The sequence below is a fragment of the Lygodium microphyllum genome, chromosome 13 (assembly GCF_053477565.2).
Source record: "Lygodium microphyllum isolate KBCC chromosome 13, Lygodium_microphyllum_v1.1.10, whole genome shotgun sequence".
NCBI lineage: Eukaryota > Viridiplantae > Streptophyta > Polypodiopsida > Schizaeales > Lygodiaceae > Lygodium > Lygodium microphyllum.
Window position 1 is genome coordinate 147515076 of NC_141147.1, and position 16289 is coordinate 147531364.

The 16289-nt window shown below is 42.1% G+C and overlaps 1 protein-coding gene across 1 annotated transcript; it reads left to right on the plus strand.

Annotated features, from left to right (window-relative positions):
- The first annotated feature begins 8598 nt into the window (after positions 1 to 8598).
- LOC148027329 (agglutinin-like) lies at positions 8599 to 10075 on the plus strand. Its single transcript, XM_087690624.1, has 3 exons — positions 8599 to 8926; positions 9139 to 9390; positions 9556 to 10075. The coding sequence occupies exons 1-3, from the start codon at positions 8774 to 8776 to the stop codon at positions 9820 to 9822; spliced, it is 672 nt and encodes a 223-aa protein (XP_087546750.1). The 5' UTR covers positions 8599 to 8773; the 3' UTR covers positions 9823 to 10075.
- Positions 10076 to 16289: the final 6214 nt, after the last annotated feature.

A 16289-nucleotide genomic window follows, 5' to 3' on the forward strand; every position in this document is an offset into this window, starting at 1 on the left:
TACAAAGAATATTTCAAAAAAATAAACAAGCAAAACAAAAGAAAAACTTACAAAGTCCTCCAAATATATCATGTGGCCGCCACTCCCAAGATGGTGGATCACTCCGGCCTCGAGTCATGCCCTCGCCGCCTCACGCTGCTAACTCTAATGTCCTAAAGAATCTATAGCCTCCTCCCTCAGTCGGCGCGAGTCATTTGTATCTAACCACTCGGGCTTTACAGCCCCACTCTTGATTGCCTTGCGTGCATCGGATCGTCTATGTGACATGTATACACGCATGCAATCCATTATCCAGCCCGTAGAGAATCTATCTACTGAGGCTGGCACAAAAAACTCATCGTGCAAGGATACTACTATGTAGTCCTTGCTCCCCTCCGGTATGTTCTTCCAATGATCCAAGACGTTATACTGAAAAACTTATTGGCACAATTCTCTCATGCGAGCCATCACCCTCCTCCCCTCATCATTCATGATGATGGCTCCTGACTTACTATCGATTAGATATCCATAACTCCCTGGAGTCTGCCTAAGATGGGTCCTCTCCCATCTGCATCCACGCTCCTGCGCATATCCAGGAGACCCCTGTGCATTCGGTGTACTGACCAGGATAATATCTCTCGGAGTGGCACCACCTACTGACGACTGTGCAAAAGCCGGAGTAACTGGAGTAGACATCCCCACAAGTATGACAAATCCTTGAGGTGACGCAGTTTGAGCTGAACGATGAGACGGAGACACTGCGTCCGTGTCTCCACAGTATCCACTTGAGCCTGAGCCATGCTCCCTTAAAGGGCCACGAGAGCGAGGAGTCGCACATGTATCCTATACCGACCGCGGGCTCACTACCTTTGTATCTCTGCAACATCTCCCTGATCCCCATGCAGCCCCTTCCTTTGGTCCAAGTCATGAGCATTGAGATCCTCTGCTCCAAGACGAAGCATCCGATCGCGTTGAAGCAGATCTAGCAGAGTGCCCTGATAAAGACCGAGACATCTCTTGGTCTACCATCTCTTTGAATCTCACGATCTGGTTTGGAGAAATGCGTACGAAGATGTCCTGTAACTCCCCATCGCTCATCCCTCGACTCATCTTGAAAATGTCATTTACATAGATAAAAAATGATGTTAGAATAATCAATTTAAATCATACAAAGCACACTAATATAAATCATTTAAAAAAAATCTCACTTAAAATGCATATCTTATGTACCCTTATAAGTGATTGGTCAACTAATTGAGTAAGTGGATGCTCCAAGTATGAAGTATCCTATGGTCCCATGTTAATCTCTTGACACAACTCCGCATACACTGGAAGGTGGATAGACATGTCACCACAAAAGAATGAGTCCACCTCATTCTCAAAGAATTCTTGGACTCCTATATTTCCATCATTGTTAGCCGATGCTGGCTCCAAGCTTTCAACGGCCTCTACCCCTTGCAATATCGATCCCTCTATTCACATATTATCTTCATTTATACTCGGAACATCGCTTTGATCATATACTCTCGCACTTTGGGGAGTTGAAGGTATAACGTACCACCATCGAGGTTGTTGGGGGTTTGGATAGAAGATTACCTGTTCACAAACACGTACAAGAGAGTTCAAACCATTCTGACATAGACCATGTCGTAACACAATTAGCAAGCAAATGAGTCCATGCACCTATTCACAATGGACCGGAAACACACAGGTGTCGTGCAAATCTGTCCATTTTTTTTCAGAATCTATTTCGAGAAATCCAGATGGACCTCGTCGAACTGTTACTCCAACTCCTCCAAGTACTACTTTGAATCACTGCACATTGAATAGTATCACGGAGAAGCTACAGTAATCCACCATAACAATACTTTGCAAGTTTCCAAAATACTCCATCTCATCCAAAACTGTGTTTGGATCCGTTGCTCGTCGCCGGCTCTCTTGCTCAAACCTTGCCATGATACCACAGTCCATTGTGGAGCGCATTTTGTCAATACGCTCCACGTGAAAATGTCGTCCGCATGACCACACTGCACTATATATTTTGTATTGTACATTGAAACACTCAAATTAGATGTCACATATAAAATTTAGATACGACAGATTCTAAACCCCTCATCACCTTTGGACTACATCCCCTCGAGAATTCCCACTCCTCCATTGAGACCTCTGTCCCTTCACGAGACGCTATGGTCAAAGCTCAATGCAACCATCGCGCTGACATAAACTACGGCATCTTCTCCATGCCTTCGGGATATCCAATCAGTTGATGACGTGTACTATGTCGGAATTCAACTCGCGCTTCCTCTCGATCTTGCCTAGTGATCTAGTACTTGGCGAGCCACCTCTCCATAGAGGCATGGTGCAACATATAAAAGCGATTCACCTTCTCTTCCATTGAGGCATCCATTCTTTTTTCTACCCCATTTTCCACCACCACATCTCCAATCAGTCTATCATTGTCCTTCAGCGACCATAGCATTTCATTGTCTGGTTCCACCGTTGGTAGCCATTGTGAAATATGCACTAGCGCCTCAGACACCAACCAACCTTTGGCCATGCTACCTTCTGACCGAGCTTGTTGTCGCACAAAGCCTTTCAAGGTTTTCATGAAGCGCTCCAAGAAGAACATCCATCGCGTATGGGCAGGTCCAGCAATCTCCACTTCATCTACAAGATGCACAAGAAGGTGGATTTCTATCGTGAGCATGCTAGTGGGCAGGTATTTCTCAAAGAGACAAACTGTCTCCACTGCTCCCCGCCTTGCAGATTCAATAGAGGACGTCTTAAACTCCTTTTGTGAGATCCGTTGCACCAAAGTCGACAACCTATAAATGGCCCCGCGTATTTCTAGAGTAAGATATCCTGCAATCGCGATCAGTAGTACAAACTGCCACAAATGAGAAAGCATTATGAATAATTGCTACATTTTAAATAGCAAAATGCCCACGCTAATTACAATCCATTCGTAGCAAAAACCTGACATATCTTATGCCAGTCATGGGATTTTAGCCCTGATATTTGGTCATCTTTAGAAAATGCGGACCTGAGAGAACACATCATACTCGTCGGAGTGCGGATAGAATTTATTACTTGCTTCACAATGCGCTCTTCTTTAGTGGACAAAACCCAAGGAGCGCGAGTAATCTGCACGTGACCATCAGCACTCGACTGCGACCAAAGCGCCTCCATCTTACCTACCTCCTTCAAATCCATTCGTGCCCCTATAGTGTCTCTCTTTCCTGTGATGTGGTTCCATAACAAGCTGCCCACTTTCTTGAAAATATGCATGGGATCCAACAAGTGGTTGACTTGTAAGTGGGTCCAATATGGCAGCTCGTAGAAAACTGAGAATCGTCGCATTCCATTTGGATGTGATTCCACGTGGACCATTTTTAGCTCGTACCAGCTTACGGCGTTCATACGTGTCGGAGGTCGTTCAAGAAAACCTTCCCTGAGTTCATGATCCTCTGGCGAGAAAGAAACGTGTCCTTGATATACCATCTTCTTCATGGTTTGTGACCTTCCGGAGTCTAACTATGGCCTGCACAATAGACATGCATGATAACTTGAGGTAACCTAATATGTTCCAATACCACAATCTAGTGAATACTTGCTTGAATGAGATAAAATATAGATATTACCAACGCAAGAACGGAGGCCTGCTCACCTGAGCACTCTTCGAATCCCGAAAAGTCATGCATCGTTCACATGAGAATGGCTCGAATATTGGCTGACTGCCGACCATCGCGCCTGCTCATATCTTGCATGGTGACCCCCTCCTCCCACAAAATCTTAAGCTCATTAACTAATGGACGAAGATACACGTCCATATTTTTGACTTTGTAGCGGCCGGGGATGAGCAAGCTAAGGATGAGATGTCATTTCTTCGTAGAAAGCTATGGAGAGATATTGTAGTTGAGAAGGACTATAGGCCACACACTATAAGAAGTTGAGCGCACACCGAATGGGTTCACGCCATCCATTGCAAGACCGAGCCGAAGATTCCTTGGCTCTCGGGCAAATCCTGGGAAGGTAGAGTCAGTGTGGCTCCATGCGCGTAAATCCGCTGATATTTGTTGAACTCCATCTGTCGACCTATTCTATGCATGCCACGTTGTCAAGCTCGCCATGCCAGACGTACGAAACATGTGGTTTATGCAGGGAATAAGCGAAAAGTGTTTGAGAACTTTTTGAGAGATGGTTTGCCCTTGCAAGTCCTGTCGATACCTATGAGTACCACACTTTGGACATGTCTCCATAGTCTCATATTCTCCTAGAAACAGTATGCAATCGTTGATAGATGCATGGATGCTATTATAGTCCATGCCAAGCTTCCGTAAAATATGTTGTGCATCATCATGAGACTCAGGTATGGTATTTACAGGTGGTAATATATGATATTTCAATAACCTGAAAAAAATCATAAAACACCTTGAAAAAGCACAAATGTTTGTAATAATAGTGCCGAAAAAAAATCAACGAAGGGTATATACAAAGTACCTGAACAACTCGGTCACACTCGTATCGCTCCAGCCGTATTTTGGTTGCACACTTAAGAGTGCAAGCAGTGTCTTCAACTGAGATACTCGGCACCCATCATATAATGGTATGGATGCTTCCTCTCTAAGCAGATTAGAAGTCTCGACATCCATGGGAATCAATGCATCGATCATTGCCTCCATCTCAGGCTCCAAGATTGTAGGTAGGTTTGGAAGGTTGCTTGTCTCCTTTGGCATTGACGGTATAGATTGTCCTTGCGAGTAGTGGATTGGCTCTTGCACTCCATCCATCGTATGCCCACGTACTCTTCTAATTGGCCGCAAAAGGTGCACTTCCCCTTGGGACGAGACATTACCTCCCTGGATAGAAAATTTGCCACCGAGACCCAATCTTTTTGTATATGGTATTCAATTAGCTTGCGAGTACAATGCATGATTGATATTAACTTCAAATTACCGTTTACTGAAAATCCACAATCGCCTTATCAATGATCTTAGATTGAAACTCGCCAAATCGTCGTACGTGTTCTATAGACAATCGGCATTTTCATCTAATTGCCAGCTTGCATTGAGAGCAAGGACATGGGACATGTTGATTAAGATACGCCTCACCATCTTAAACAACAGGACCTTCCTCGTTTTCCATTTTGTCTACGTTACAACAAACAATTTGTTTTTGTTATCATTCTTTTCTTTTCTTAGATTGTTATCCTCTCCTTCCATCTCTCTCGTTTTCTATGACCTAGCATATAGTATCATAGAACACTAGTATTTAGTACCTAGTACTCAGTACCTAACACATAATATTTCATTTTCTCTCTTTCTCTCTCTCTCTCATTTCCTATCCCCCCCTCGCTCTCACCCTCTGTTTCTCTCTTTTCCTATTAGGTTTAATGATATTTTTCTTTTTCTCTCTCCTCTCTCTCTCATTTTCTTTTCTCTCTCCTCTCTCTCTCTCATTCCTTTTTCTCTCTCCTCTCCCTCTCTCATTTCCTCTTCCTCCCTCGCCCTCACCCTCTCTTTCTCTCTTTTCCTATTAGGTTTAATGGTTTTTCTCTCTTTTTCTCTCTTCTCTCTCTCTCTCATTTTTTTCTCTCTCATCTCCCTCTCTCATTTCGTTTTCTCTCTTCCTCTCCCTCTCTCATTTCCTCTCCCTCCCTCACCCTCACCCTCTCTTTCCCTATTAGGTTTAATGATATTTCTCTTTTTATTTCTCCTCTCTCTCTCTCATTTCCTTTTCTTCCATTCCTCTCCCTCCCTCTCTCCTTTTCTCTCTCCTCTCTCTCTCATTCCTCTCCCTTCCTTGCCCTCTCTCATTCCGTTTTCTCTCTCCTCTCCCTCTCTCATTTCCTCTCCCTCCCTCGTCCTTACCCTCTCTGTCTCTCTTTCCCTATTAGGTTTAATGGTTTTTCCCTCTTTTTCTCTCTCCTCTCTCTCACTCATTTTTTCTCTCTCCTCTCCCTCTCTCATTTCGTTTTCTCTCTTCCTCTTCCTCTCTCATTTTGTCTCACTCCCTGGCCCTCACCCTCTCTTTCTCTCTTTCCCTATTAGGTTTAATGATATTTCTCTTTTTCTCTCTCCTCTCTCTCTCATTTCCGTTTCTATCTCCTCTCCCTCTCTCATTTCCTCTCCCTCCCTCGCCCTCACCCTCTCTTTCTTTTTTTCTTATTAGATTTAATGGTTTTTCTATCTTTTTCTCTCTCCTCTCTCTCTCTCTCATTTTTTCTCTCTCCTCTCCCTCTCTCATTTACCTTTCTCTCTTTCTCTCCCTCTCTCATTTCCTGTCCCTTCCTCACCCTAACCCTCTCTTTTTCTCTTTCTCTATTAGATTTAATAAATTTTTCTCTTTTTCTCTCTCCTCTCCCTCTCTCATTTTTTTCTGTCTCCTCTCCCTGTCTCATTTCCCTTTCTTTCTTTCTCTCCCTCTCACATTTTCTCTCCCTCCCTCACCCTGACTCTCTCTTTCTCTATTTTTCCATTAGGTTTAATGATCTTTCTCTCTCCTCTCTCTTTCATTTCTTTTTCTCTCTCCTCTCCCTCCCTCACCCTCACCCACACCCTCTCTCCTCTCATTCTCTCTTTTTTTTCTCTCTCCTCTCCCTCTCTCATTTCCCTATTATGTTTTCGTCTCTCCCCCCTCTCCCTCTCCCTCTCTCATTTTCTCTCTCTTCCTCCCCCTCCCTCTCTCATTTCCTCTTCCCCTCCCTCTCCCTCTCTTTAATTTCCCTCTCTTTCTCCCTCTCCCTCTCCCTCATTTCTTCTCCCTCTCTCATTACATACAAATTATACAAAAAATAAATAAAAAAGAGAGAGAATACACTCTCCCTTCCTCTCGTTCTCTCATTTCATCCCCGTCCCTCTTCCATTTCCTCCCTCTTCCTCTCGCTCCCTTTCCCTCTCCCTCTCTTCCTCTCTCTCTCCCTCCCTCCCCTTCCCTCTCCCATTTCCTCCCTCTCCCTCTCCCTCTCTTTCTCTCTCATTTCCTCTCCCTCTCTCAATATATATACATAAATCATATAAGCAAAAGTAAAAGAGAGAGAATGCACTCTCCCTCTCTTTAATTTCACTCTCTTTCTCCCTCTCCCTTTCCCTCATTTCTTCTCCCTCTCTCATTATATACAAATTATACAAAAAATAAATAAATAAGAGAGAGAATACACTCTCCCTCTCCCTCCCTCTCTCTCTCCCTCTCTTTCTCTCTCATTTCCTCTCCCTCTCTCAATATATATACACAAATTATAAAAGCAAAAGGGAGAGGGAGAGAGAAAATGCACTCTCCCTCCCTCTCCCTCTCTCATTTCCTCCCCATCCCTCTCCCTCTCCCTCTCTCATTTCCTCCCCCCTTCCTCTCCCTCTCTTTCTCTTTCTCTTTCTCTTTCTTTTTCTCTCCCTCTCTCTTTCTCTTTCTGTCCGTCCCTCTCCCTCTCTCTCTTTCTCTCTCATTTTCTCTCCTAAAGAAGCAAAAGAAGGAGAGAATTAAACCCTAAACAAGCAAAAGAAGGAGAGAATAGACTCACTGATGAGATATGGCAAGGGTTTGGCGGCTCCTCTTCGTGATGAAGGCTCCTCCTCTCCTTCGCGAATGGCGGCGGCGGCGGCAAGCGTTCTTCCTCTCTCTCTCTCACTCTATGCAAGACGGTCGCTCTCTCTCTCGCTCTCCCTCTTGAAACGTTCGACGAAAATGTGTGAAATGAACCTACGTTCGGGTTTCAGTCTCTTTTTTTTCCCTGTGGGGCATCACTATTTGCATCGCTATTCTCGTCGCAAATGCGACGCCGCTACCTGCATCGCTACCTGCCGTCGCTTTACGTTTCAATCCTTGTAGTGATAAAGCAACAATGAGACATGTCTAAGAGGGCCAAAAATCACCTAGGATGACCAATGTATACAAGTTCAAGCAAGTGATTGGCATGCCAACAAAGTACACCTCCATGTGTCCAACACTAGAAGCGTTAGAACTACACATGATACATACAATATAATGTTAATAGAACGAAGGGAATACAAACTCGTGCTTGTTGTGTGGTCGTAGCCAACTAGTGTCTCAGTACTGGATCCATGGTACGTGTAGGTTGTATGTCAATTTCTCGAGAATAGACGTGCCTACCGCGGGGTTGGGAAAACATGACGTATACGCAAGGGGCACGCGCGAATAATAATTGATGGCATTGGTAGTAGTGTTCACAGAAAGCTGTCCCTTAATGTATTTTTTCTTGGTAAGATTCTCAAAAAACTGATTGAAATTGAAGCTTGCGTTGATGAAAACCGACATTTTTTTGACATCTTAATTATAAAACCAATTATTTCCCTCCCAAAACCGACCGTCGTTAAAACGTGTTCCTTTTTATCTATTGAATAGGAAAAACGTTTTTCGTGAGCACTGATGGGTACCACCTATACAAAGAAGAAATCTGGTTCATTCCACACATGCAGGAGCCTGAGCATGATATGAATCGACAACCACAGGGCAGGAAGCGACGCGGCAGTTGCTTGGTGAGGGTAGTGCGCAGAGTAGTGGGCTAGCCAAGTCGAACTTTTAAAACGCGACAATTATGCGCATAAACATATTGGGTTAGTAAATTATGCGCACAAATTAGAAAACACAACATATGGCTTTCATAGAGCTAGTGTTCACTACTGCTTCTGTCTTGAAGAAGACGTGACAAACTACAGCACGCCTGCGTGGCTCACACACGACGGGTATATCAGAGCCGACCACACAAGGGGAAATCGTTGTATATTCAGTACGCCAAATAACATCACGTAGCAGCTGGCGAGCAGCAGTCTTGGTAATCATGGGAGAGATATTAAGATCATCGACGACGTCCTTCTCAATGAAGATTGTAACGCTCTTACAGCTACTACTGGTGATTAATCATGTACAGCTTGTGCATGCAACGGTAGCCAGTAGGTCGGCGGACGTCGAGGAGAGTCATCAGACTAATCAGGTATGACAAGCGTACGTCGTCGTTACGTACACGTACTGGATTAATCAACACCTTGTTGCGATACTATCATCAGAATTCATGAGGTGGAGTGACAAAAATTTATTTATCTGCTTATTATTGCAGTGATCAGATCATCACCATCAGAACTCTTGCTGTTTTTTTGTTTCTGATTAACTCCCTTTTTCATTAATGGTTGGATCTAATTTGTGCAGGCCAAGACGAGTACGGTTCCTTTTCTTGAGCGCAGGGGCCCATGGGGCGGAGCTGGAGGCTTTGAGTTCGACGACATAAGATCCATGCCCTCAGACGTAACCGGTGTGCTGGGGATACAGACAATCAAGCTATGGCACGGGCAGAAGTACATCCGTGGCATCCAAGTGCAATATCAGGTCACGGATGGTTTCCGAGTCTACCCATACTGGGGACAATTTCACGGGCATTCCGAAGGCAACAAACACGCAGAGGTGCGTATTACTTATACGTCTTTGTATTAAGCACATAGGAGTTGCTTATTTCAATGCCTTATTGTGTGAATACATATAAATATTGTTCGTTGGTCTACAAATACATGATATGTTCTACATTTAGCTACAATAACTTGTACCTTCAATTCGGTGTTTCGCAATCAGATCACCTTGCAATATCCAAAAGAGCTGATCAACCAAGTGAGAGGATTCTACGGAAAGCCAGGCGATTACAACGCCCTCACCTCTATTATGTTCGTGACTAACCTTGGCACTTACGGTCCCGTCGGAGACCAAGATGGAATCTCGTTTACATCCGGTACTACTAAGCCGGACGAACTCATCGTCAGCATCTTTGGTAGATCGGGATCGGCCCTCGACAACTTGGGCGTCTACATAAAAGACAATCTCTTGGATCACCGCGGGGACTAATACCTGCCGAAGTGTACGACAACAACATGGAGTGATTGCCTAAACGTGCTCAAAATCTCTACAATAAGCTGCAAGTGTACTCGCAACAATAATGAGTAGGTAGGTAGGTGTGCAATCGTCGATGATCGCATGCCGAACAATGGCATCGCCGCCACCACCACCCCTAGGATCGTAGTTTAGGCACTCTCCATATTTTTATGAATGTAACGGTCAGCCCAGAAAACATGCAATTGGCCTTTATCTAATTTCAAATTTCTTGGTAATATGTCCCCTCTCTCCCTCTCTCTCTCACGCACTAGCTCGTGTTTAGAAAAACCTTCTCAAAATGGTGTGAGAAGCAAAACGCCCTTTTTAAAAGCTACACAATAATAATTTTGCAAGAGCACCAACACAAAACTAGTTCAGTCAGTGAGAAACCCCCTTACATAGGACAAGAAGGATTCTTGTAAGGTTCAATTAAATGTATATCACATAAGATGCTTGTGATGCACCTTCTTGAGCTAGCATATTACTAACATCTTTATGGTAAAACACTAATGTGCTAACTAGCCACACCTTACTTTCATTAGCTATAAGTATGCTCCAAAAGATCCTACCCCTTTATAATGCCACTCAACTAATTCTAACATGATTTGCATATTGACAAACCTCATGATCTCCTTGAACCATCCTTTTAGCATTGCAAGCTCGTGAATGGATGCCTTTTGTGCCACTCCTCCCTAACTAACAGCACACTTGATGTGTTCCATCATGGTTATAAATAATATGTTAGTTCTAGGTTCTCATTCACCAATAGCAATTGATAATCAATATCCTCTTCGATTATGGATGTGGTCCTCGAGCATAAGTATATCTAGCACCAAGTATTACCCATACATGTAATGTCTTGATGTATCTACCTATCAAAAGTGTTACCACGAGGCACCTATACAAGGGGATGAGCACCTTTAATAGTTCTCCCTTATGTGCATGTTGATAGGATGAGTGTCTTGAATGGTTCTCCATTGGCGTACAGCAGGTTCCTAAGAGAATTAGTTTCCATCTTGGGTGGAAGGTTGATTGGGGATGTCTATCCTTTCCGAGCGTGAGACTTGCAGGTGTGAACATGGGTGAAGCCATACGTGGCTGATGGCTCAATATTCATATCTCAAGTGATAACGTCTACGTGATTTGATTATTTATTAAATTCCAATGATTGGTGGATTTATTATGGCTAGTTATATTTATTGAATTAATTATTTTTCTAAGATGATTTCTTCAAATTTTGATAGTTGATGTGTAGAGCAACATGAATTGAATATACGCAATAAACAATTTATTCCAAATTGAAGACTTCTTTATTCAATTATTTAAAATAGATGCACCATCCTTTATTCAAAGGCATGCCTACATCCTCTTTGTAAACATTCATTGATACTTGAGATTTTTAAAAGATATACTGAATATATTTTGGAAATATTTTATGGCTCTCAGCATTTGTGAGTTGTGCAATTGATTGTAACCATCTATTCAGTTTAAAAAAACTCTTTTGGGAAAAGAGTGATTGTAAAGAGTTTATCCTTGGGCAAAGCAAGATTTCTTTTAATATTATAAACATGGCATGGAGGAGATGCCCACTCCATGTACAGGAGGAAATTGCATCATAGTGCTTCACTCAATTTTACTTTACTCTTATTTAAGTTTATTTAAAGTTTTATGAGTAGTGCTTTCAATTTTAATAAGAAAAGACAGTAACGGAGAGCTTTTTTTTTTTGCTACGTGTAAGTCTCGCATCTAATCTGTGCAGTAGTGATATTAGAGCTCAGCTTACATCTAGGGCTTCCAATCGCCTATCATCTTGTGTGTGAGGTGAGCTCTTTGGAGCAATCTAGCTCTACAGTCCATCTTAGCTCAAATCAACTGCACAGCTAGATTCCAAGGGCCTCAAAATCCCAAACCTCTCTATATCTACTCCGAAATTTTGCAATTCAATGCAAGATTAAGAAATTCAACTCCCCTATCATGGTGCCATCATTCTGTCAAAGAAAGGTGAGTAGGAGCCTAATTGAGCTTTGCTATTAATCCTTGCTTAAGCTTTAAAACACTTAAAGCTTATTTTTGCAAGTCATGAGGAGAGGGGCACCTTTTTTTAGGTTGTCATGATTAGTGACGTCATATTTTTATCCTAAAAATCCAAGTTTCTTTTAAACTAAGGCTTAAAACCTTGATTAATCTATTCCTACTTAATCAATTTAAGATTCTTCTAATCCAAGTCACCTGTGAAACTTTATCGAAGTACCATAATAAATTCGGATCTTTCTTGCTTATTCTATCTTATCATTTTTCCATTACGAAGTTGCTCTTTATTTTGGTGCTTATACACCAAAATGTTATTATCATGGATGAAGCATCTTTTAACTTTACGATACCTCTATTATTTAAATATCTTCATCAAGCCATCTACAATCATCATGTCTCATGAAGGACCATCTAGTACTACCAATTCTGATTCCACATCGCCGCTTCCTGAATCAACCATGGAGCGATGCATGGATTTATTGACCATGCAACTAGAAGAAGAGTATTAATATCAAGCCCAACTGGAGCAAAAGTTGCGATCTCTCAAGCATCTGTCCTTCTGAATTTCCTCTATCAATGACACTATGGTCTGTAGCGTTAATGCCATTCCTGAAGCACAATCCAATCGCAAAGAGGCGAAGATAAGAAAATGTACCTTTAAATTTAATACTTACGATGTTATTAAAGATGGTCGTAAGGTTCTCTCTTGACTATGTCATTTCGACTTATATTTTGATAATAGAAGTTGTGCTGAAAAATATAAAATCAAGTGTGCTTTATATTATTTTATCATAGAGCTTCTTTAAGGTGGGATGTCACACACAAGAGTACAAATCATCCTCTTATGTCGGATGCATTCCGTGAGAAGGTTCTTACTAAATTTCTTCCTATCCAATTGAGCTACGCATGCAACAACAATGGGATGTCTTTATGCAACAAGACCAACATACCATTTCTCAGTACACCAAAAGATTCTGGAATACTTTGCTGTAACTTCAAACAATCGAGCCTATAGTTGAATCGACTTTTAAAAGGAAGTAATATATGTCCGGCCTTCTTTTATTTTTCCAAGTTAAAGAGTCTATCTCATTGGTGCATGACGCCAAAAAGAAACAAACTAAAGGTCGCTGACAACTTCCAGCTTCCACCACGACAGATAATATGGGTAATAACTATTCTCGTTTTAATTCTTTCCTTACTTCCAACTTTCAATTTGGAAAGAATTGTCTTAACTGCTGACCTTGGATGTAAAATTTTTATAATAATGTAAGCGAGCCTACTTCAAATTCTAATCCCAAGATTTCTCATCTACCTACTACTCTACCTAAGCCATCTCAACGAAAATATATTAATCCAAGTATCTCAAATACAAATTGAAAGAATGTAATTTTCTATAAATATAATTGCTTAGGCTATGTTGCGAGTGGTTGTCCTATGGACAACACTCGTGATTGAAAAAAGGCTAATGCAAATTTAAACTATTTTGGAGCTAACGAAGCAATTGAAGACCTTAAAGCGATGCCTAATTTTGATGAAGCCATGCTTATGGGAGAAAAATCTAACAACATTGATGAACTTATTGGTAAAATTTCTATCCATGCTTTATTGAAAATGAGATGTACACTACAAGGATATGGAGGTATAGCAACAGCGCTTTGCGATGCAAAATAGCGGCGTCGATATTTGCGTCGCTATTAGCATAGCAAATGCGACACTAATAGTGACACAAATAGCGATGGTACTTAGATGAAAAAAATGCGGGCCGAAACTCGAGTGCATTATTTTGTGTGTATACATGAAAAAGAGAGCGAACATCTTGCATTTGAGAGGGAGAGGGAGAGAAAGAGGGAGAAGGAAAACTTCTCACCGCTGCCGCCGCCGTTCGCGAAGAAGAGGAGAAAGTGTACAGAGGGTGAAGAGGAGCCGCTGTTGCGAAGTGGAGCCGTGGAACCCTTTTTCGAGCCTTTACGGAGAGTGCATTGTTCCTTCTTGCTTTGTTTTTTTGTTTTCTCTTTCTCTTTTACTTGTTTTTGTTAAAATTCATCTGTATTGAGAGAGTGAGAGGAAATGAGAGGGAGAGGAAGAGGGAGAGGGGGAGAGAGAGGAAATGAGAGAGGGAGAGGACGAGGGAGAGGGAGGGAGAGAAAATAAGAGAGGGAGGGAGAGGAAGAAGAAAGAGAGGGAGAGGAAGAGAGTGAAACATTAAACATAATAGGGAAAGAGAGGGAGAGGGAGGGAGGGAGGGAGAGGGAGAGGAAAGAGAGGGAAACATTAAACATAATAGGGAAAGAGAGAGAGACAGGGAGAGGGAGAGGGAGGGAGAGGAAATGAGAGAGGGAGAGGAAGAGAGAAAAAGAAATAAGAGAGGGAGAGAAAGAGAGAAAAAACAGTAAACATAATAAGGAAAGAGAGAAAGAGAGGGAGAGCGAGGAAGAGGAAATGAGGGAGGGAAAAAAAGAGAGAAATGGAAATGAGAGAGGAAGAGGAAGAGAGAAAAAACATTAAACATAATAGGGAAAGAGAGAAAGAGAGGGAGAGGGTGAGGGAGGGAGAGGAAATGAGACAGGAAGAGAAGATAGAAAAAACATTAAACATAATAGGAAAAGAGAGAGAGAAAGAGAGGGAGAGGGAGGGAGAGAAAATGAGAGAGGGAGAGGAAGAGAGAAAAGGAAATGAGAGAGGGAGAGGAGATAAGAGAAAAAACATTAAACATAATAGGGAAAGAGAGAAAGAGAGGGAAAGAGTGAGGGAGGGAGAGGAAACGAGAGAGGGAGAGGAAGAGGGAGACGGAGGGAGAGGAAAGAGAGGGAAACAAGAAAAGGAAAGAGAGGGAAAGAGAGAAAGAGACACTACAAGGGAATGGGGCAATAGTGATGGCCATTTGCGATGCAAAAAAGAGGTGTCGCTAAAAGTGTCACTATTAGCGTCACTATCTGCATTGCTATTTCTCTTAGTGATGCAAATAGTGATGCTAATAGTAACGCTTTTAGCGATGCAAATAGCGATACTAATAGCAATGCCAATCTGAGAAAAAAGTTTCGAAAATCCGAGTGTAACATTTGTCGAGAAAACATTTGCGAAAAAGAATGAAAGAGAGAGCAAGAGAGCTTAAAGCTTTGAGAGGGAGACAGAGGGAGAGGAAGAGGGAGAGAGAGAGATAGAGAGGGAGGGAGCTCATCACCATCCTCACCACCGCCACCACTATATATGAAGAAGAAAGAGAAGTGCACAAGGGAGAAGGGAGGGAAGGTGCAAAGAGAAGGTACAAAGGGTTTCATCTTCAGGCCTTTGAGGTAGGTACATTGCCTCTTCTTGCTTTATTTTTGTGTTCTCTTGTTTTCTTTTTTTGTTTTTCTTTACAAAGAGATACATGGAAAGAGAGGGAGAGAGGAAGGGAGTGAGAAGAATGAAGGGAGAGGAAGAGAGAAAGAGGGAGAGAAAGGAAACAAAGAGAAAGAGGAAGAGAGAAATGAGAGATGAAGGGAGGGAAAGAGGAGGATGAGTGAGAGAAACAAAGAGAGAGAGAGAAGGAAGAAACAAAGAGAGAGGAAATAAAGTAAGGGAAATAGAGAGAGAAAGAGAGGGTGATGTCAGGAGGCATATTTCACGATGGATTCCGTGCTGCGGTGGATTCCATGAGGTTTTACAGTGGATTCCGTAAACTTTGTTGACCAGGGCTCATACACAAAGTGGATTCTTTGTGCGAGAAGTTGATGGGGACGCCTATCCTTTTTGGGCGTTTCATTAATTTAGTGTGTACATGGGTGATTCCATAGCGGGTGATTCTGCAAAATGCATATTAAATTAATAAACATTTATGAGTTTAGAGTGCGCACTCATAATAAATTAAGGTTAGGATTGATTTCTAACCAATTGATTTATTTATGTAGCTGAAGACTGCTAGGTATTCACTTTTGTTGGTTTAATTGTATTATTTTACTAACGATTGTGAATGCTTCAGTTGATGTGTAGAGATAGCAGCAGTGGCGGATGAAAGCATTGGAGGATAGCGAGTATTTGATTTATCATTTATATTTTGATGGGCGCATACCTTAGGCATGGCGCCTATATTTTGTCACGCCTATTTATTGAGGCGTTGGATATTTATTTATTATTTTGTATGTGCATGGGCACACGATTATGTTATTTGTACTTGGACATTGTATTGGGCATGCTAGACTCTTTGGGCACCGCCCATTAGCTTTATTCCTATTTTGTGGTAAAGCAAACTCAAAAGCTAAAAGCTTGCTATTTTATAATTTGGGCTATTATTTGAGCTTGAAGATGATTGATACATAAAAATACATACTTTGTGGAGCACTCACACAAGGCATGGGGGGCGATTGCACCCAATTGGTCTCTTGTTCATGTCGTTCATGCTTTTTACCTTGAATTTTGTGCAAAAAGTA